The sequence below is a fragment of the Dendropsophus ebraccatus genome, chromosome 3 (genome assembly GCF_027789765.1).
Source record: "Dendropsophus ebraccatus isolate aDenEbr1 chromosome 3, aDenEbr1.pat, whole genome shotgun sequence".
NCBI classification, from domain to species: Eukaryota; Metazoa; Chordata; class Amphibia; order Anura; family Hylidae; genus Dendropsophus; species Dendropsophus ebraccatus.
Genome location: NC_091456.1, coordinates 142,428,911 through 142,451,383, shown reverse-complemented (window position 1 = coordinate 142,451,383; position 22,473 = coordinate 142,428,911). Strand labels below are relative to the sequence as shown.

The 22,473-nt window shown below is 42.1% G+C and overlaps 1 protein-coding gene across 1 annotated transcript in view; it reads right to left on the bottom strand.

Moving 5' to 3' along the window:
* Positions 1–22,473, bottom strand: part of MRPS27 (mitochondrial ribosomal protein S27) — a 50,833-nt gene that overhangs the window by 14,474 nt on the left and 13,886 nt on the right. The window contains exons 5-9 of the mRNA XM_069962823.1: positions 9,230–9,344; positions 8,357–8,435; positions 7,713–7,828; positions 6,062–6,164; positions 2,166–2,308 (exon numbers count right to left, since the gene is read on the bottom strand). Coding sequence (XP_069818924.1) covers positions 2,166–2,308; positions 6,062–6,164; positions 7,713–7,828; positions 8,357–8,435; positions 9,230–9,344 — 556 coding nt within the window. The remainder of the gene's footprint in view (positions 1–2,165; positions 2,309–6,061; positions 6,165–7,712; positions 7,829–8,356; positions 8,436–9,229; positions 9,345–22,473) is intronic.

The window sequence follows — 22,473 nt, the reverse complement described above, 5'->3', positions numbered from 1 at the left end:
CATCAATGTGCACTAACACGGATACGGAAATACAGATCTGTAAATTACGGGACGTGTGAATAAGGCCTATTTCTTTTTAAAACTATAAATCTATAAAGCTGTGGCTACATAACTTTGTCCAAAGGAACAGAGTGTAAGGGTCCCTTCATAACTGAAATGGGAAAACCTGTTGACAGGCAGAAGTATCTATTGCCTAGACTGGAGATGCAGATAATACAAGCTGTATAGTTACCTGTATAGTTACTGAATATATTTACCAGAATTTGGTCTACATAGCTATTCCTCCTTGACTGAAACAGTTAATAGGTTCAGAACCTGAAATCTGACTGCAGTGTGAGTCTGCCTGAATTTCCACAGGGACTTATTAAAGGCAGAGTCGGAAATCAGATCTGAGGCTTTAAGGCGACTAAAAGCAGCTGACGGCTAAGGGGTCGTATGTGTATGGAGATCCCTGACCCCTAGGGATTCATATTTTACTGTTCTGAGTGATGTGATGAGTGGCACTAGTAATGTACTTCCTATGCTCTGCACACAAGACCTCCTGCCCCATAGAAGTCTATTAGCCAAGGTCAAGTAATAGCTTATCCTGGATACAGTGCATTACTTTCCACCTTAGCTGATAAAAACTCTGCTGATCTGGATATTAATTCAGTACATTTTAGATTACATCAATTTATTTTACTTCTAAGCTTTCTTTTCCGGCCTAGGCCCTTCACCCCTTTACTGTATATTTTAATACTGCTTTCGGCACACTCCTCCATATTTAACTAGCAGACATACTCCATTTAAAGACTATTCATTCCCCCTCCCCCCCCCTCTCCCACCCTCCCCCCCCCCTTGTTCCCTCCCCCAATAAAATCAATACCCACGGCTCTGTATTATAGAGGACCTGTATGCACTGCTACGTTGGACTTGTCATGACAACTGTCACATACGAACTATGTTCCGCCCACCACATACATGTCCCTCAACTATGTATGAACGTGTTATTTGTACAACTACATGCCTTTGCCTTCTGTGGATATTGTCAAAAACCCAATAAAACTTAAAATTTTTAATAAAGACTATTCATTCTTCCAACTTTTATTGTATCAAAGCATCTAAAAAGGATTTAAAATTATTTTCAAATAGTCTTACTTTTCTTTCAGCAGATCTGTTTATCTCCATAGTAACAGACTACAAACAAAGCTTGTGTAGTCTGATCTAAAGCATTCTAACCTACCAAATATGATCCCAAGACGAAGAGAATAGACAGACATACAGTAGGGTTGCCTGAAGCGCTTATTTTGTTTTTCTCTTTTTTCGATTTCAAGACTGTATTGGGGGCAAATTGTTCAATACCAGAATTTCTTTATGGTTCAATACTAAGTTGCCCTCTTGTAGTCAAGGGCACTAAATAGTAAAGGCATGGCACTTGCCCTGTTTTCTGCCTCCAGCTTTAAATACTCATGGCTATATAATAAAAAGAGTGTGGCTCCAGCAGAGTTCACACACACTGGCAGGGCTAGCACCTTATGCCAAAGTGTGCCCAGTACAACAGCTCCAGACATGTCCAATCTGAACTCTGACTTTGAGGAGAAAGCAGAGCCCGATCTAGCAGCAAGATACCGAAAAAGAACATGAGGCAGAAGAGGAAGTGTGTGGACTGCACAGGGAAGATGACTAGGATGGAGGGTCTGACAGATATACAGAGGATACATTGGGTATAAACAGGGGTAGTCTGGGGACAAACAATGCATATGGGGTGGTATACGAGTGCTATAAAGCCCTCCATTTGCAAAACAGTCAGGACATGCAATGTGGCTTGACTTTTTTTTCCTCCCTTTTTGGTATAGCATGGTTTGGGTATTGACAATCTTGATGCTACACTGAGCAGCAGTATCGAAATCCAAATTCTGGTATCCGGACAAATCTGAAGGAGTATGACCGTAGAGCACTTTGTATTGTGTTACTATGGACTTGCATCTAAGCTGAAGCCAAAAAAAAAGTTTAACCAAGACTATATGCAAATTGGCTTCATTTTTAACTTCAATGGAACAAGAAAAAAAAAAAAGTGTTGCAAAGACTGATACATCCTTTAAAACAAAGTAATTTTCATGTGCTGTGCCGATAGTAAGAGGCTGATCGGCCCAATGACACTTTGTAAAACAATGGCGCACACTCACAGTATCTCTGCATATCTTGCTTTCTCCAGGCAGCTGAGACACCTTCTCCATAACATCCAGGGCTCTTTGAAAATAACCAGGTTTCCACATTAGAGGCATCTGGGTGTAGACTGCTCTGAGACCTTTGGAAAGTTCTACTTTTCCTGAACGAAATAAAAAATATATAAATAAATGGATCAGTGTACATTTGAGCAAGGTTTTTATGATTTAAAATGGAATTTTTCCATCCTAATCTTGGCAGGGATTCTCAGTCAGAGAGCGGTATCTGATAACTTGGCTGCGGATCAGCACTAAACCTTTCCAGGCAGCTGGGGTTCTCGTGGTTTAAGGACAATACTGTATTTAAAATACCTCTGTGCACCAGATATTTTGGGAATCCTCCTCCCCATAAAAACATGCTGAAATCTCTTCCCTTACTTTTAATTAAAATGTTATATTTTTAGTCTTTTCAGAATTTTGCAAACAAACTAAATTCGGTATAATTACGTTTCGCCGAGAAAGAACGGCGCGTTGAACTTTTAGCGCTGGCTTTAATACTAAATAAACAGCCATCTTGAAGGGGATAATCTTTATCTTTAGAAGAAGCAGCTGTGGTATTCATTCTAGAACTGCCTGGATACAAGTCTCTGGAGCAATTATCACCTTCATTTGTCCCTCTCACAAATAAGATTTCTCCCCCTCGGGCGACACAATCCCCCCATGTCTAGAGAGCAGGCAGCAGACTGTGCAATAAAATCCATGTATTCCTAGAATGAGATGATCCAACAGCATCTTTCCAATTCCATGACTGCATCTGTGGCTTGAAGGGTTGAAGATTGGTGACAAAGTTCGCAGACACTGTCCGTCCATGGGACTATATTTAGCCTTTAAAGGCAGACTGGGCCTGCGGGCTTTTATTGGACAAGTCTGCTCAATTAGATTTTGTGAGCTGGCAGGAAGCATGACATGACAGTATAGGCTTTAGAGTGCAGGGGCTGTCAATGTAATATAATGTGATCTCATCAGATGCGGAGGCTCCCCTCCCTCCGTACTGACTGAATGTGACACAGCAGAAGTCCGATTCATATAATACATTGCCCACAATAACAAATATACGTCCTTCACATTTATAAACCCTTCGGCGGTCACTTAATTACATTCCTGTACTGTATGAAACCTGACACAGGCGCCCATGGCAACCGCTCAGGTAGCAGACGTCATATTAGAGAATTTTTTTTCTGCTGTTGCATTTATTACATACGGCTTTACTGTCAATGAAGTCCATAAGGAAAGCATAGGATAGAGGGAGAGAGGTCATAATGCTCTATAAAATGATGCAGGAGATTTATGGACAAAGTTGTCAGAGAAGCAACTAAAAACTAAGTAAAAGCTGCCAGTCCCCCTTGGCTTAAAATCCTGAAGTCAGCAATGAGAACATATACACTCACCGGCCACTTTATTAGGTACACCATGCTAGTAACGGGTTGGACCCCCTTTTGCCTTCAGAACTGCCTCAATTCTTCGTGGCATAGATTCAACAAGGTGCTGGAAGCTTCCTCAGAGATTTTGGTCCATATTGACATGATGGCATCACACAGTTGCCGCAGATTTGTCGGCTGCACATCCATGATGCCAATCTCCCGTTCCACCACATCCCAAAGATGCTCTATTGGATTGAGATCTGGTGACTGTGGAGGCCATTTGAGTACAGTGAACTCATTGTCATGTTTAAGAAACCAGTCTGAGATGATTCTAGCTTTATGACATGGCGCATTATCCTGCTGAAAGTAGCCATCAGATGTTGGGTACATTGTGGTCATAAAGGGATAGACATGGTCAGCAACAATACTCAGGTAGGCTGTGGCGTTGCAACGATGCTCAATTGGTACCAAGGGGCCCAAAGAGTGCCAAGAAAATATTCCCCACACCATGACACCACCACCACCAGCCTGAACCGTTGATACAAGGCAGGATGGATCCATGCTTTCATGTTGTTGACGCCAAATTCTGACCCTACCATCCGAATGTCGCAGCAGAAATCGAGACTCATCAGACCAGGCAACGTTTTTCCAATCTTCTACTGTCCAATTTCGATGAGCTTGTGCAAATTGTAGCCTCAGTTTCCTGTTCTTAGCTGAAAGGAGTGGCACCCGGTGTGGTCTTCTGCTGCTGTAGCCCATCTGCCTCAAAGTTCGACGTACTGTGCGTTCAGAGATGCTCTTCTGCCTACCTTGGTTGTAACGGTTGGCTATTTGAGTCACTGTTGCCTTTCTATCAGCTCGAACCAGTCTGCCCATTCTCCTCTGACCTCTGGCATCAACAAGGCATTTCCGCCCACAGAACTGCCGCTCACTGCATGTTTTTTCTTTTTCGGACCATTCTCTGTAAACCCTAGAGATGGTTGTGCGTGAAAATCCCAGTAGATCAGCAGTTTCTGAAATACTCAGACCAGCCCTTCTGGCACCAACAACCATGCCACGTTCAAAGGCACTCAAATCACCTTTCTTCCCCATACTGATGCTCGGTTTGAACTGCAGGAGATTGTCTTGACCATGTCTACATGCCTAAATGCACTGAGTTGCCGCTATGTGATTGGCTGATTAGAAATTAAGTGGTAACGTGCAGTTGGACAGGTGTACCTAATAAAGTGGCCGGTGAGTGTATATTACAAAAGGGTCCGACTGGATTTCACAATGAAAGCAGGGATGCTGAAAACCAGATCATGCTAGGAAATGTAATCCTCTAAGGATATCAGCTAGCCTATCCTATTCTAGTTTCAGCAAAGATCATTCGGCTCGGCAGCATTGAAAATAAATATACGCAAATAAAAAACAAACAAAAACAAGATACCCTATTAAAATGGGTTATTCCAGCAGTTAAGAAAAACTAAAATTCTGCAGAAACATAATGGGGGACATTTATAAAACATCCGCCCGAGGCGTACGCCAGGGAGAAGGCGCAGATTTGCCCCTTCTCCGTGGCGTACGCCTATCGTATGACCCGCTTGCCCGATGGGCGGGCTGGGGGAGCTTGGCGGGGCGTGGCCTCCTCCCGCGCCTCATTTATCATGATTTACGCCTGCAAGCAGGGGTAATTCATGACCCAAAACTACACCTGCTGGAAACAGGTGTAGATTTAGTACATCGGGCGCAGGTTTGGGCACCCGACTGGCCGGATTCACTAATAGGTGTGGGCCTCTTAGTGAATCCTGCTGGGGAAAAGGGGGCGGAGCCTAATATAAGACTGGTGTACTTGTACACCGGTTTTCATAAATCCCCCCCATAGTGTTTATCGGTCTGTCCAAGTTCTGAAGCCAACAAAAATCTATTTGTTTTGTAGATCTGTACCTTCTCTTCCCAGTTCAGATAGTCAGCGTAGTTTCTGTTTAAGTAATTGCTTAGAACTGCAGTTCCCAGAATGCACTGCCTACCCTCAGCTCTTACATTCCACCCACAGGCCTCCTGCCAGTTTCCTGCACACAGCTGCTATATTCATTCCCTCTCTGCTCTTCGCCTGTGCCACTGTTCAGCAGAACGCAGCATGATATAAACACATCTCATTTATCCCTAAATATCCTAGGAAAAATATATGTATATGATAGAGAGATGGTGATGTAGGCTGTAGAGACTGGTCAAAGGTGATGACATCACACAGGGGGCAGGGCTTGAGCTCAGAGCTTCAGCCAAGTCTCTGAGACGGCAGAGGATGATGGACCCAGTGGTCTTTTTCTGCCGACAATCTTCTATGTTTCTATGATACATCACCTTGGGAAAGCAGAAGGAGCACCACACTTAAAATGAAAGGACTACAAACTTCCCATCAGGGGTTCTAAACCAGAAAACTCCTTTCATTATTAACACTAGTAACAAAGAATTAAGCATTGTACATAGGTATGAGTTAAGGAAGGTGATCCTTACCAAGCAGTGTATATCCATACAGCTGGGAACTGAGCCCAACTGTATTCTCCTGATGCAATCCTGCCAGTAGGAGTGAAGCACCAAGATTCCTTTCTTGTTCCCACTAAATTGACAAAAACAAATGTTGATATGAAACAAGCCTCAAACTATATGTTATTCTTCCCTGGCTGCTGGCACAAACTTCAATTCCCTATATTGAAAAGACAACTTTATTTAGTAAAAAAAAAAAGGGAGTTGAGGTCAGGCAGCCCTCTCACCGTCCAGCCTGAGCCAGCATAAACAAAGAGCTGCTCACTTGGCAGATTATTCTAGGTTAAAATAATTTCCTTTTTTTTTAAACAAATGATTAGTTTTATTCTGGCATCAAGGCGTTGGTCATTTGGCTTACAGACTGAGCTTGCATGCAATCCAATAAATTCTGACTGCACTTAACAAAGACTTCATGGGAATGTCAACTGATACTGGTAGTAGATGACACGGCAGCTGAAATGAATCTGAAAGGCTAAAAAACTATCACCACCAGACAAGTGCATGTGGCCACCACAGTGTAGATGCCTTCACAATAAATATTTCTATTTGCTCTTTGAAAAATTCTTGGCAAAACTGATTGCACTGTGGCTACGGGCGGTGCCTTACTGCCATATTGGGATACTTTTTTCATGCAGTTAAAAGTGGTTTTCACTTGTGTATGGAAAGTGTAACTACCAGCCATTCAAATAAACAGCTGACCCTGCAATGCAAGGACTGTCAGAATGGCTATCCATCTGGCTCAGAGAGTCCTGAGGGGTGACCCCACTCTATGACATTCATATGTCCTTATAGAGCATACAGGTAAGGGTTGTCCTTTGTAGATACTAGAAATGAGTAAATCTTGAGCACATTCTGAACCCGAACACTCGCCATTTGATTATTGATTCCTAAAGAGGTTGGATGCAGCCCTAAGGATGCCTGGAAAACATTGATACAGCCTAGGACTTCTGCAGCCACCGGTAATCAAATGCTGAGGGTCAGAGTTTGGATGAACCCTAGCGTGCTCAAAATTCCCTCATCCTTAGGGTCCTATTACATGGAGCGATTTTTAACGATTAACGATAAATGATCGCAAACTAGATTGTTTATCGTTAACCTGAAATCGTTGACCATATTACACAGAATGATAATCGGTAGATACGATCGTTACTATGATCGTGTATTCCTTCTGAAACCAGCAAAACAATGAACAATGTGCAATTACAGTGAACGATTTATGAAAAAAATGAGGAAGATGAGTGAACGAATGTGGAATTACAGCGATCGATTAGCGAACGATTAACGATAATTTTAGGTTCAGATCTAAATCAACGATAACGAACGATTTTTCGATCGTTGCCTGCAATTACACAGAACAATTATCGTTTAAATTCGAATGATATAACAATTTTTTGCACGATAATCGTCCCATGTAATAGGGCCCTTAGCCTCCACCCATCAAGGGCACACCATAAGGTTTTGTTTTTTTTCCGGAAATTAAAGCAGTACATTTGAGGAGGTGGTCTCCTAACATCTAGCACCCTCTCTAGTACTGGTTATATTACTCACTGGAGTAAAGCAGACTCTGGATCTCTGTAGGAGACAGTGCCTTCAGATACAAATTTAATAAAGATAATGTTACCGTTAATTGTGGATTTCCAGACAGATGCTTGTGCAAAGCATAGAGAGAGAGAAGTTGCGTGGAGACGGCATCAAAACTTTCTTGTAGCATTATCTCAGTCACCACAGAAACAGCATCTGGAAAATGACATGAAACTTCTCATATTCATAGAAGAAACCACAAACTCTTATGTAAATAATAAGTGAATTCTAACGTAACGTTAATACGAGGCACACTGAAGAGTACTTTATACTGGTACTCCCGACTAGCTGAAGCCTTTTATGTTAGATGTGTGTTGGTACAGTACTGTATATAGTATGCGCCTATTTTCTTTTGTAAATAAAGGTTAACGTCAACTAAATTTAGAAAATAAAAGTGAAAAACCACAGAATTGAGTACGTGTATTAAACTTATTCTTAAGACTCTTCTGAAACTAAGGCTACATTCACACATTTCATAGTGCTATCGGTGGCTGCAGACTCGTAGCTATGGACAGCACGGGTCTGCAATGTACATGCCTATTCATAGAAAAATAGGCCCCGTAGCAAGAATGGATGTGTAAATGGGGCCAAATGAACGGCTCCACAGTTTGTCCGTAATTGTGGACAAAAATTGCAGACGTTTAGAAAGGTTTAAAATTCAGTGAATAAAAATGTATACAGTACCTTCAAAATTTTCCTTTTTTATGAACGTATCAAGTAATAAGTTAAAGGTGAAGTCATCTGGGAAAATGCCATACTGAACCTTTGAAAGGGACAAAGTTTTTGCACTTTCAGAAATCACTACATATAAGCAAACACTTTAATCTCAAACCTTTCATTTGATACCCTATATGATTCCTAACATATATATAAATCACCTAAAAAGGGGTTGTCTAGGACTAGCAAAAGTATGTGCCGTTTTCCAGTAACAGCACCACTTTTGTTTATGGGTTTTGTGCATGCCAGCTGAACCTTTCTGCCCCTTCCAAAGGGTCCATACTGAGCCTGAAAGGTAAATTAAGGTTTCCCTGCTATTTATGGCCATCCATAAAGTTCCATAATTGAAATCCCCAGATCTGTCCCCATAAGAATTGAACAGATATAGTTTGGGTCTCATATAATATCTCTACCCCCTCTGATTTTGGTATGTCTGGTATCTCTTTATGCTGTTTTTTTGTAATTCCTTGGTGGTCTCTACATGATTTGCATTAACTTTATTTCCCATGCATGTGCTTAATTTGTATTGTCGTGAAGCAAGTATGTTCTTCTATGCTTTCTTATACTGATGCGCTTGAAGATATTGCACTCCTGACACATCATGGCCAATAACCCCTCACTCTCCCCCAGTCCCCCCCCCCCCCCACAAACCCACCCACCACACACTGCCTGCAGGGCATATTTACCACTAGGCACCCGTGGTCCAGTGCTGACATACAGTAAATATGGGAACGCGGCCTAAGACCGTTCAAATATCAATATTATGTTCAGAAACTAGAAAATCATGATGCTAATTGGTGAGAGAAGATGGGGCGTCTTCAGGCGCGTAGGGAATCTTACCTTATTCTTCAAAGTGTATAAGGCCTTATCTGATGCTTCATACTGGAGACATTTCCGAATCCACTGGTGTACTGTCCAGTTCCTCAAATACCAACAGTTTGGACTGTGACGAAACCTTTAAAAAAGGCCAAGATATTGTAATACCTGTACAACCACTTAAAGGGTGACTGAACAATGATAATGATAAAACTATCAACATTAAAGGAAATGCTAATAGAAATATTACTTTTGATCCCTTTATCAAAAACACATCAGTCTTCTTCATACGGCAATTACATGCATATTCTCATAGGATTTGTTATGCCTGGATAGACTTTTATAAAATTCAAGCTGAACTGGAACTACTACAACACCCAGCATTCATAATTGTTTTTTATTTCTTTACTCATCAGCTTGATGTCATACTACTCTGAGCCAAGGCTGGGGAGCACATTAGAGGGAATCACATACTGTTGCCCACAGGCACCTCTGGAGTTTCACATAAAAGTGTTGCTTTTGCTGCTGTCGGGTTATTAGGGAAATCATTGCTCTTCACTCTGTATTGTAAGCATGAATGTTCAGGGAGTCCCAAATTAGCTTCTCATTATTTGTCGCTGTAGCACTTGGCTCTCCTCTGCATACAAAGAGGAGCAGAAGCCAATTTTGCAAAAAGCAGCATATTTTTGTACCTATTTTACCTAGCGCTTGCCTCATGATGCAGAACTACACTATTCCTTCCTTATCAGTGTGTTACCGCCGCTGGTCTGTTCTCAAGCCAAGTCACTGAAACGTCTACGCCAAACTGGAGGTGTTACAGTAATAGATATTCAAAATGAAAGAGTGAATTGCTCTGTTTCCTTAGCTGAGCAAGGAAAAGATAAGGCTGCAATAGAGACATCCAGATGCTGGCAGCCTCGAGCAGTATCCTCCCAGCACTCCTTGTCAGGAATATGTCTTCCATCTGATTGAACTCGCTTTCCAGAACATTTACCATATTATTACAGCAACCCGTTCTCCTCCTATTTACCCCCATCTCCTGTCTGCTGGAAAACACAGCTTGAGGCAATTGGAGAGAGCAATAAGAAAGAGGGCCACTAAACCCTGCTTAGTGTTCATAATATCATAGGTTTGGACTGGGTAAACTATAATGAATCTCAGTGCAATTCTCTGGAGAAATATACTGCCTCTACAACTATAAAACACATTATTTATTAAACCCACAATGAATCTAAAGAAACAAGGCTGCCCAGGTACACAGTTACAGGATTGCTACAAGCCTTTAAAGAGTAATATTCCTGCAGTGTAATTTGTTTCATCCCAGCTCTGTTGCATTGCTACATTAAACCCTTTATAATCATAGCTGGTCATGGGATACCCAGTCTGACCACCAGTACATAACATGCTCTACTGTATTCAAGTACACATAACATGCTCTGCTCTACAGGATCTACAGGATTACATCGCCACCTATCAAATTGGTTATGGTAAGCCTCAGACCCCTCCATTCCCCACTAAGCTTCACTCTCCATAGCTTCCTCTCTTCTGCTGGTAAGGGTTGAAAGGGAGACATAAGAAGACTGTCTGAAGCTGCATCTCATAGGATTACACTGACACTTTACATTGTGAGTAAGGGGCTCACTGAACTTAGTGCAGTAATAATACTCTGCTTCTCCTGCAAAGTCAGATGCAACATGTAAAATGTAGACTGTATTAGGAGAGACACAGCAGGTGGCCCATAAATGGCACATCAACTAAAAAAAACATACGCACAAGGCATGCACAAAAGCCTGCACAGTATTCAGATATAATAGCCTTATCTGAACAGACAGGCAAAAAAAGGGAGCTTCTTTAAATTAAACAAGGTGTAAAGTAACAGAGCTGCTGTAGCTACTATAATTACTAGGTTATGTCATAGATGCAGTAATATGTATTTTGTAGAGATTCTTTTATATGTACCACTAATGAAGAAAAAAAAAAAAAAAAAAAAAAAAAAAAATTATATATATATATATATTTATTTTTTTAACTGAGCAGAGTACAGTCTCTAAACAGCTGTCTGCTTGGTAATCTAAAATAATAAATAGGAGGAAAAACAAAACCGTAAGTTAGTGCCGATTCCTTGCAGCACTCTGATATTGATGTTATTAGCCTGTGTATATGTGCATGTCTTCGGTCAGAAGGGGTAAGCTGTCCTTATCAAGCTACAGTAGAGTCTTATGGGCTACACATTGGTCCCTGTGAAAAAAAAAAAAGTAAAGTATCTCTGCTCCAGAAGGAAGTTGGCTCTATAAAGCCACCTATAGGAGGTAGCTTCTTGAAAGCCCTAGGGATAATCCACCAAACCAGAAGCTTCTCCAAAACTATGTGAGCCACTGTCACATCAGTTTGTGACAACGATAAGAGGGAATCTTTTGCAGCGATCCTTCTTTAGGCCCCCTCTTCTGTTTTGTAGAAAGGAAGCTGGAATCACACATGCAGTTTTGTCTTATGTTTTTTCACCCAAGGACAGGCGTAATCCAAAAAGAGGGAAAAGAATAAAAGAAAGACTGATGATACATCTCTCTTTAGTATCCACTCCTTCCTGTGTCGGACTACAAAAAAGACTTATGCGATTCCAGCCTTAGTACAATAGTTTATAGCAGGAACTTGACCTTATTGTTCTAACGCCAACCATTGTAAAGCTTCTCCATCCTTATTACAGTCATTCCAGTGCAAGCATTAACATACGATCCAGCCCCGTGCACTGAATCCTACACTTGGGATATGGCATTTAGGGCTCCATCTATAAAGGCTTTATAATCGTTTTTCTCAAGTGAACAAACATTAATTTGTCACTTTCCTCCTTGTCTATTGTTAATCTCAAAACTGATGCCCAACCTCTATGACCAGAATCAGTAAAAAGATTACTCCCCAATCCATAGGGAGCCATCGCATGCATGAATGCATCTAAATACCCTCATTTCACTGACATGTAACAGGTGCAAGCTAAGGGTTATGCAAACACAATCCAAGAGCCGCCATTCTTCTGTCGTAATCACAGGCTAGCATCTAACAATCGAGCCCTCTGCCGCTTTCCATGAAGTGCTCTTCACATCAGTAACAACACACTAGGGGCCACTAAACACAGGGTTCATATAGAAAAATTATACAATAAAGAATTCAATTCTATAACATCACATATCCAGCTGAAATCATCCAACTAAAAGTGACATCCCCACAACAGATATCAAACAATGAAGATTCTTGTGGTACTTTAAGAACCCAGCAATACTTAAATTAACCCTTTAAACTCTTTGTCATAGTAGATTTTCAGAGTCCCACTTTTTTCCAGGACCATTCCCCATGACATGTAAAGAATGGGGGAAAAACCCACACATTTACACACTCCACATTCAGCACTGATTGGCTGAGCGTGCACTTCTTCATCACAAGACTGAGACAGGAAGTAGCATGCAGCAAGACTGCGCTCCATCAGAACATCAATGGGGCGGGATCAGGACAGGCGAGTACAGGTTTTTTTAATGCTTTTGCCACAGCTTGAGCCAAATGGCAAAATAAAAATTTTATTAGACAACTCTTTTAAAGGGTTATTACTGTCTGGGAATGCAAGAGATGTAGCTCTAATATTGTGATCCATCCATTTCACTGGTTTACCCCTGTATATCAGCCCCCAAGAACTTGTCTGCGCAAGAAAGTGAAGCTAAGCTCTATTTTAGTGAATGGGGCCTGCTGCAGCACTCTGCATAGCTGGGTGGTGGGGAGCACCAAGCACACCATTCCACAGTGAGGGGGGAGACTGCATCATCTATTAAATTTACTATCTACTAGTGTCACTGTCAAGATAACTTTACAGCAGCCTCCTCACATCACAGACAGAACAGGAAGGCTCAGCTTAGCTTTAGGCCTAGTGGTGAGAAAGTAAACTACAAGACTTTAGGACAAAAATTATAGATAGTAAAATGGAAAATTAGAAAAAAAAAACACCTTAAATTATTTAAACATATGTTTAAAATAAAGGGAATGTGTCATCAGAAACTCATCAAGTGACATATCACTCCTTTGAGCGTAGAGCCGCGGCAGTGGAGGAGCGTGCACTCTCCCATAGATGGGCAATGACACACTGAGACAGGCGGTAATTCCACCTGTTTTACTCAGTGTGAACATACCCTAAAGAAGGTGATCAAACTGTAATTTCTCCTTATGGATTTCTGACAAACTGGCTATGCATTATGCTGGAGAAAAATCTGGTAGTATCTTACTGCTTATTACATTGGGGATTTGCATCAGATTTTCACCCTTCGTGGATTATTTGCTAATTTTAGCCATTACTGTACGTCACAATGAGAAAAAAAATAAAAATAGAGGTCAGGTCCTGCAGTATATATTAAAGAGTCACTGTGATTAAAAATAGCTTTTGACATTTCATCAGGCATCTCAAAAATGCTGAGACCAGCTGTGATGAGGAGATATAGCCGGGGAGAGATCACAGCAGGTGTGCCATCCACTCCCTAGATGTATCTCCTGATTGGCTAATTTCAACTGTGTAAGTCTATAAGGCTACACTGTCAGAATTAGAGAGCGGCCAGGTAGTGTATGGCATGGCTGCCGTTCCCCGACTAAGTTATATTTTATGACAGGTACTCTCTAAGTAACTTCAGAAAATCCCCCAAAACTTCCAATTTACTCACTCTAAACCCTCATTTTATGACAGACACGGAATACGGTGGTAATTTATGTTCAGTTAGTAGCAGTATACAGGAGGCTTTTATTGCTTTACTTTAGGAATCAGAAAAGATCTTGTGCAGAAAATATCCCAATAATAGAGACAGATGTAGCCTCTCCGTACACACTCGTCTTCTGAAGAAAGCAATTACAGCCTAAAGAACAGACATAGAAGGAAACGCTATCGAGGAATCTAAGAACATCACAGATCTGTCTCAATGTTAGGCAGGAAAAAAAAAAAAAACCTTGTCAGCACTAAACGATTGCAGTGCGTTGGCAGGAGTCAACTTTTTTTTTTTTTTCTATAAAAGCCATCTGATCTCATTTTTCCCAAGGTGCATTACAAGAGCAGCGTGTGAATAGAAATACTGTACCAATGACAACCAGACGGCAGGACCGGTGATAGGCTGTGCACAATGAAGTGACTGGTGGGGTGAGCGGTTGCTATAGTAACCCTGGAGAGAGATTTTTTTTTTTCTTCCTTATTTCCAGAGTCCCAGAGCAGGCCGAGTAAACTCTAATTTACAACCTACACATGCATTAATTATATAAGCCGCTCTAGACTCCCCGCCGCCACTGCCCTCCGCGCCGAGGAAGGAGGAAAACTCGTTATGTGCACTGGACTTCATCCATACAGGTCCCTGGGCTTCTTGGCCTTGAGGGTGAATTCTTATTATCTGTACATGTCTAAAAGTGAATATACTTAAGCAAGAGTTAATAGTCGGAGGCAATGATAAGGCGGTGAATGAAAGAAGCCCAGGCTACCGACTATCAGCTGTCTGATCCTGGCGTGACACCTATAAATTATAAATGAAATAATGGATAAGAGAGAGAGAGTTATTGCCACAACTGTATTCATTAAAAGGAATAGTTTACTGTAGTCTTACGGAGTCACCATGTAACCCCTGCCCCCCCAAGTGAAAGGTCATTCTGTTTTTTCCTCAGCAGGTCTGGAAACACAAGTGTGAAATTCTGCCAAGTGACATTGCTGCAGTGTAATGAGGCACAAAGTTGTCTTAACCGAGCCAGAATGGACTATAGGATTTCCAGGCTTAGAAAAACATGGCCACTTTCATACAGAAACAGCACCACTCTTGCCCTCAGTTTGCGTGCGGATTTGCAGCTCAGTTCCAATGGGATGAATGCCATGCTTTTTTTTTTTTTTTTTACAAGAAAAGCCCCTTTTACACAGGTCGATGGTGAGGAGCAAACGAACATGGACAGTCAGATCAGCACTCGCTTGCTCCTCGTTCCCCTCAGTTTTCTCCTCCACCTTCACCATCTCCTATTTTAGTTGCTCCTGAGCTACTGGGTGTAGGCTATTTACTAGGATTGCTCCCATACACTGCACACATAGAAAAGGAGATCCTGATCCCCTGTATCTCTATACACACTCTGCAGCAGAACAATAGGGCAATACTGAGAAGTCTTAGGCTCCTATTCCACGGGCCGAGGAGGGCCCGATCAACGATGTAAACGAGCGGCGATCTGCTAGATCGCCGCTCGTTTACTGGGCCTATTCCACGGCCCAAAGATCGTTGAGCGAGGGCTGCAAAGACATTGTTACCTATTTCCTTGCAGCCCTTGCAGCAGCAGTAATACATTACCTGCAGGTCTTCTCCGCGCTGTCTTCATCCCAGGGTCCCGCGCTCTCTATCTTCTGAATGGCCGGTCAGCTGACAGGCCACACTCAGCCAATCACAGGCCGCGGCGGTCCCAGCCTGTGATTGGCTGAGCGCTCCGTCAGCTGACCGGCCATTCAGAAGATAGAGAGCGCGGGACCCTGGGATGAAAACAGTGCGGAGAAGCCCTGACAGGTAATGTATTACTGCTGCTGCTGCTGCCAAATCGTTGGTCGCCCGCCGCGCACCGCTATTCAACCGTAGCGATGCGCGGTGGGGAAACAATGTTTTTAGGTCTGGCCCTAAATGAATCATCGGCTGATCGTTCTCTCTATTTCACCGAACTATAATCGGCCGAATCGGGCCAAATGGGGCAGATCCGGCCGATTATCGTTACTGTGGAATAGGGCCCTTATGCTGGGTTTACACGGAGCGATTATCGGGCGAATTTTCGCGATAACGATCGAATTCGAACGATAATCGTACGTGTAAACGCGGTGAACGATCGAAAAATCGTTCATTTTGATCTTTTAACATGTTCATAAATCGTCGTTCGCCGATCGCAAAAAATTCGCCGATCGTTCTGTGTAAACAGTCGTCGCGCAATAGTCGGGCCGCCCGCAGCCCGGTCGCAGCCCGGCCCCCTGCTCATCCGCAGCCCCCTGCGCCGGCTCGATCGCCACCCCCCCTCCCCTATCGCAACCCCCGCCGCTCCGATCGCCACCCCCACCCGCCGCCGCTCCGAGCATACGTTACCTGCTCCGCGCAGCAGGTCTTCGGACATCCCCGGGAATGAGCCGGGAATTTCAAACGGCTCCTCTTCATCCAATCAGTGCTCCTCTTCAGCACTGATTGGCTGAAGGGGAGCTGTTTGAAATTCCCGGCTCATCTCTTCAGCCAATCAATGCACGGCATCGGAGCGGCGGGGGTGGCGATCTGAGCGGCGGCTGGGCGATCGGATCGGCAGCGGGGGGGGGGGGGGGCATCGGAGCGGCGGGGGTGGCGATCGGGGCGTCGCAGGGGGCTGCGGTTGAGCGGGGGGGGGGGGCTGCGGGCAGGTCGGGCTGCGGGTGTACAATCGCAAAACGATTTTTCCGTACGATATATCGTACCGTCTAAACGCTGATCTTTATAAAAAAAAATCGTTACTTCGAAATCGTACGATCAGGCCAATAATCGCCTCGTGTAAACTTAGCATTAGGGTCCATTTACACAGAAAGATTATCTGACAAAGATTTTAAGCCAAAGACAGGAATGGATTTAAAATCTCAGGCTTTCCTTTATGACCTGTTCCTTGTTTATAGTCTGTTCCTGGCTTTGGATTCAAATCTTTGGCAGATAATCTGTCACATAATCTATCTGTGTAAATGGACCCTTTTCCAGGCACCCAGGGAGCAGAACAGAGTTGAAAGGCAGGTGGCTGATAAACTGCTTGCCGATCAAACGAAGCAATCTCTAATTATGATAATGGGAGAGCGGCTGTGTCAGTACTGTAGTGCAAAGTTTCAAACTTATTCAGGGGTGAGTCATGATGCCGGGAAGTCCATGATTCCAGTCTGTAGTACCTGTGCATAGACCGCAGACACGGAATATGGCAATAAGGCCTTAGAGGCTTTATTCTCAGGCTTTGTTCATTTGCATGTACATTGAGAGAGTAGACCATAAAGCTGAACATCTTACCTTCACCGGCCATTGTTTTTGTAAGGTGCCTATGTACTAACAAGCCTACTTTGTCACACATTTCAATAAAGTTAAATATGGCAATGAACATCTCTATGAACACCTCTCGTCATGTAAATGTTTATAAGTTAGGAATCTGATGCTTACTTATTTTAAGTAAATTCCTCTCAAAGACTGTTGAGCAAAAATAATATACAATAGTTTGGTGAAAGAAACATTTATTAATGGGTTGTGGTAATAAGGCTTCAGGGTTTACAGAGCGGGCACTATGGCCCTGCAGTCTTTTGTTCCTGGCTTATTGTACCGCCCTGTAGCTGGGAGGTTGGTGACAACGCTCTCTGTGCCACCAGCAGATTGCTTTGTCCCTTTGTAGCTTCCATACACCCCAACTACTATGCAGCCTTCATGTGTCACTCAGGGAGGCACAGCATAATGTAATTGGTGTACATGTGTGGGCCTAATATATCTGCTTCTCTTTCACAGCACAGACACATTGCATTCAAGGAAAAAACTAAAAGCGACTAATGAGACTGGTGAATTGTAGCGTAAATCACAAGCGGGTTACGCTACACTAAACTAGCGCTATTAAGAGAAAAGCATGCCCCTATGTAATAGACTGCTTGTCTACACAACTGTGATCACATAAACAAAAAGAGTGAAATAAACAAAGACCATACAGATTAAATCTAATTAAACATAATGATTTTTTTGGTTAAAGGCCTTCTAGTCTCTGTAGACAATATATTAGGTGATTATGTCTGTTTCTAACACTCTGGGCCTCGTTGAGATGCCAGCAACCCTCATCACAGACAATATGGGAGCCAGGGGTCCAGCTATGAGTGTTAGCAGTTCTTGTCTGTGGCTATTCAAGTAGTGGTGCCCCCATTTATGCTAATATCCATATGTGCTAATAGGGAACAGATATAAAACTCCATTGATCCATCCCCAGTGGGTCAGAACCCTATTGGACTCACATGAACTAAGATAATAAGGTACAATTACCAAAAGATTTGAATTCTGCATTTCTTTCGCTCAAAGAGCTTGACAGCACTGCACCGTCCTACATCTCATCTACATTTATCATCCAACTTTAGCTTCAATCTGCCACTGGTTCTGCCATCTTTTTCCTTACACCAAACCGCACACTCAAGTCTACAAGACCCCGCTTAGGCTGGGTTGACACTACATTTTTGCATTCCGTTTTTGCAATCCTTTTTTTCCCCCCGAAAAACGGATAGAAAAAACGGATGCAAGTGTGTGCATCCGTTTTGATCTGTTTTTCCATAGACTTCCATTATAAAAAAAATGAATCAAAACGGATAATTTTTTTTAGCGGACACAAAAACATGGTCAACCTAATTTTTGTGTCAGCTAAAAAAAACGGATCCGTTTTGATCCCTTTTTTTATAATGGAAGTCAATGGAAAAACTGATCAAAACAGATGCACACACTTTGCAAAAAACGGATTGCAAAAACCTAGTGTGAACCCAGCGTTAGGCTGTAACTTTGTTCACAGTCTCCACGTTTGGTGTATATGTTGGTAAAATTTCCTGACATATACTCTCATATGGCCTGTGTGCAACAGCGATATGCTGGTTTTACATAAAGAAAAAATTGTAACTATTCACATCTTGTTTCGCTTGTATTCTTGACGTATAGGTCATTTAAATGGCAAACGTAGCTCATTTACTAGTGACTATTATCTCTTTTTTCCCCAAATGTATCCTTTTTTGTGCAATCCCTGCATAAAAAAGGGGTCACAAGGCACCAATAAACTAGATGGGCCTACCATGAGTACGCTGTGGAATACAGTAGCATACTGATGATGTACCAGGTGCAAATATAGCATTATGTGAATAAGCATACACTACACATGGAATACAGATAATCAAATAAGATGATATACAATGCCAATAAGTAGTTCTATTATCAGGACTGATGGATGTAGAAGCCTGGTTGCAGTTTCTCATACAATAATGGATGACCCTGCCCACTATATTAACAGACAGTCTCACGTTTTACTATTAGAGTGTTTACACAGAGCATTTGTGCAGCAAACGTCATCCTGTAGATTTTATGCTAGGGTCAATTATACTAGAAGAATAACTTCCTATACAAATGAACACAGTTTATACTCCCCAGCATTTAGGCTATATACATGCACACAGTCTTTATCTGGACTAATGATGAGTATATGAAGGCTACGGTAATTGTTTTTTGTGGAATGTGGTGTAAGATATATGTGGGTAACACAGATGGCACATATCTACATGCCATACAGTAATGTGGTGTTCTTATACAGTATATACATGCCTCTCTACCCACCCTGCTGTGCGCCTGCAGGTTGCAGCCAATAAGGAACAGGTTGCCGAGCAGAACAAGGAACGACACTGAAAATTGATGGAAATGACTGGAGAGAGAAATCCACCAGGGACTAGGAAGAAAGGAAGGTGGAGAAGTGATTTATAGGATACGGGAAATGGCAAGAGTACATTGCTCTGCACAAATAATACCGGCATCACATCATCCAGCCACATTCTGAGCAACAACTGCTGCATCATGTGCCGGGATCTACAACAATTAGATGCCCTGAGAGCTGATCCAGCTGTGTCTGCTGCAGAACATTGCACTTGTGGCAAACATTCTCTCCTTGGAATCTTGCATAAGATTCTCACCAATATGTTAGCCATATGCACAGGACACATAGGCCCAGATTTATTATTCAAACCGCTTTAGTATTCTGGCACAATCTGTCGCTTCCCAGGCCACTCACTCTCTGTGTTTTGATGTGCCTCTATACAGATAAGTTAGGCCCATGATGACTAGCCCTATCTATACATGTGTATATTTACATCAATGTTTTCCTGCTGACAGGTATGCATATTATGCCATGCGAGGCAAGGAGATTGGCGACAACTAGTCATCTGGTTGGGGAGCCGCCTGTGACTAGTCATCACACAGTGCAGGGATAAATGACAAGCAGAGAGACCAGTTAGTGGCCTCTATGCCTGTCAAACATCCCCATACTGCACACTGATGGGCAGAGAGCTAGTCACAGGCGGCTCCTTAACCAGATGACTAGTTGACGCCCCTCTCCCTGCTTCACGCGGTATAAGACACCCTTTATAGAGCTTTACAGACAAATCTTTAGATATGTTAAAAGCCTAAATGAGGTTCAGGAGGGAAGAATTTTTAATAAGAATCTGAACTCAAGAACAAGGGGACACAATCTGAGGTTAGTTGGGAGAAAGATCAAAAGCAACATGAGAAAATATTACTTTACTGAAAGAGTAGTAGATGCTTGGAACAACTTTCCAGCCGATGTGGTAGGTAAAGCTACAGTAACTGAATGTAAACATACCAGGAATAAATCTATATATAAAGAGCACATTATACACTATAAAGGGCAGACTAGAAGGTGGCCTTTTTCTGCTAACAATCTTCTATGTCACCATTTTCAAAACAATCAATGAATGCACTTATTTTCTTATAAAAAATATCACCGGAGAAAAACTGCTTTGAAATGTCTAGTATATTCTGACCATGCAGAGAAACAATGCAGGTTGCAGAATTTCAGGCTATAAAATGCAGCTCCTTTCCTAAGGTAAACAGCTACTGCTACCAATACCCCTGGCTGTTTCAGCTATTCCTTTCATGTGGTTATCAATCTTCACATTTCATAACATAAAAATGAAGTCACATGGCTGTAAAAGGTCCGATCGGACTAAGGCATTACGTATTCCTATAAATATGCTGCGCACACAAATACTGTATTCTCTATTACATAAAGTCAGCTATACAATGAATGAATAAAACATGCAACAAAAGAACAATTTGCTAAGCAATCAATATCTTAGACATAAAAGAAGAGAGAGAGAGTGCCCCCTGCTGGGCCAACGATGGTTCACAATGCTTTACAGAATAATATTTCAGGATGTATTTGGCAGGGAGACGAAAAACGTTCAGACACAAATCTGGAGTAATGGCCGGCCTAGTGATACACAGTGCAAGGAGCTGCGTGGCAACAGCTCAATCTGATGAAAAGCTGAGATTACAGGAACAATAATCATTTACCTATGTGTTAGGTAAGCGTAAATCACAGCATCTCTAGGCACTACCGATTCCAGAACAGAGGATAAGACACCTCATATACTGCTCTGTTATTTGGCAGGAAGGTGATGGCTGATAGAAAAAGCCAAGAATACAAGGACTGATCCGCAATGTTCATTAATCTGTGTGATGAATAAACGCCGACCCAGAAATGATCCGGCACTATTTAAGTTTCATGAATATTGCATGTGTCTCCAATTGCCTTCCATTTGTGCAGGGACTGAAACGCTAAAGGATTATACCTTGAAGGAAAACATAATTGGGATCACTTAAAGACTCTAAAAGATGTCTCAATTGTACTGAGACAACTCTGCTGGTAATGCTACTTCATTAAGAGGCGTCTCTAGCACCCAGGGCACCTTTACTGAACGGCAGTGGTCTCTACACATACAACATTTATGGGGTTTTCCACCATAAAAATCTTTAAAACCAGAAAAAGGGAATAAGGAAGAAGGCAGTAATACATTTTAGGTCAAATGATTTTCTGTGTGGACAATGACCTGCAATATGAATTTCATACCCACAGCATTTCAACTTACGTCGCAGATGCATTGAGGGTTTTCTTCATTGACCTCACTAGGAGATCAAAATCAATTATTACTATTACTTCGCTGCGGCAAAAGTAAAAGGAACCACAGAGAAAAAACTTACAGCAAGGAAGGGTGGTCTATAAGACATGACCACCTGCTCTCCCTGCTATATCTTTATATGTAAATTACTATCATAATAATAATATTTATTTGTATAGCGCCAACAGATTCCGCAGCACTTACTATAGAAAAATACAAGCAGCAGCGGTATACATGATGTAAAGAAGTGTAAAGAATTCCCACCGCACCAGACTTTTTCCACAGTCCATAAATCAATTGAGAACAAATGTTAAAGGCTGCACTATAGAAACATAATATAACAAACAGGCTCACTGAGTGCTACCTTTAACAATTTTTTTTTTTTTTTTTACTGAAAAGGTCATTTATTTGAGGAGGGTCCCAGGGATGCACGATGCACCAAAATATCGATACCAATATCGATATTTGGGGCAAAAATAACGCCTCGGTACCAGGATTTCCTGGTATCAATACTTTATGTTAAGCTATGCAATAGCGCAGCTTAACGTAGAGCATAGTGCAG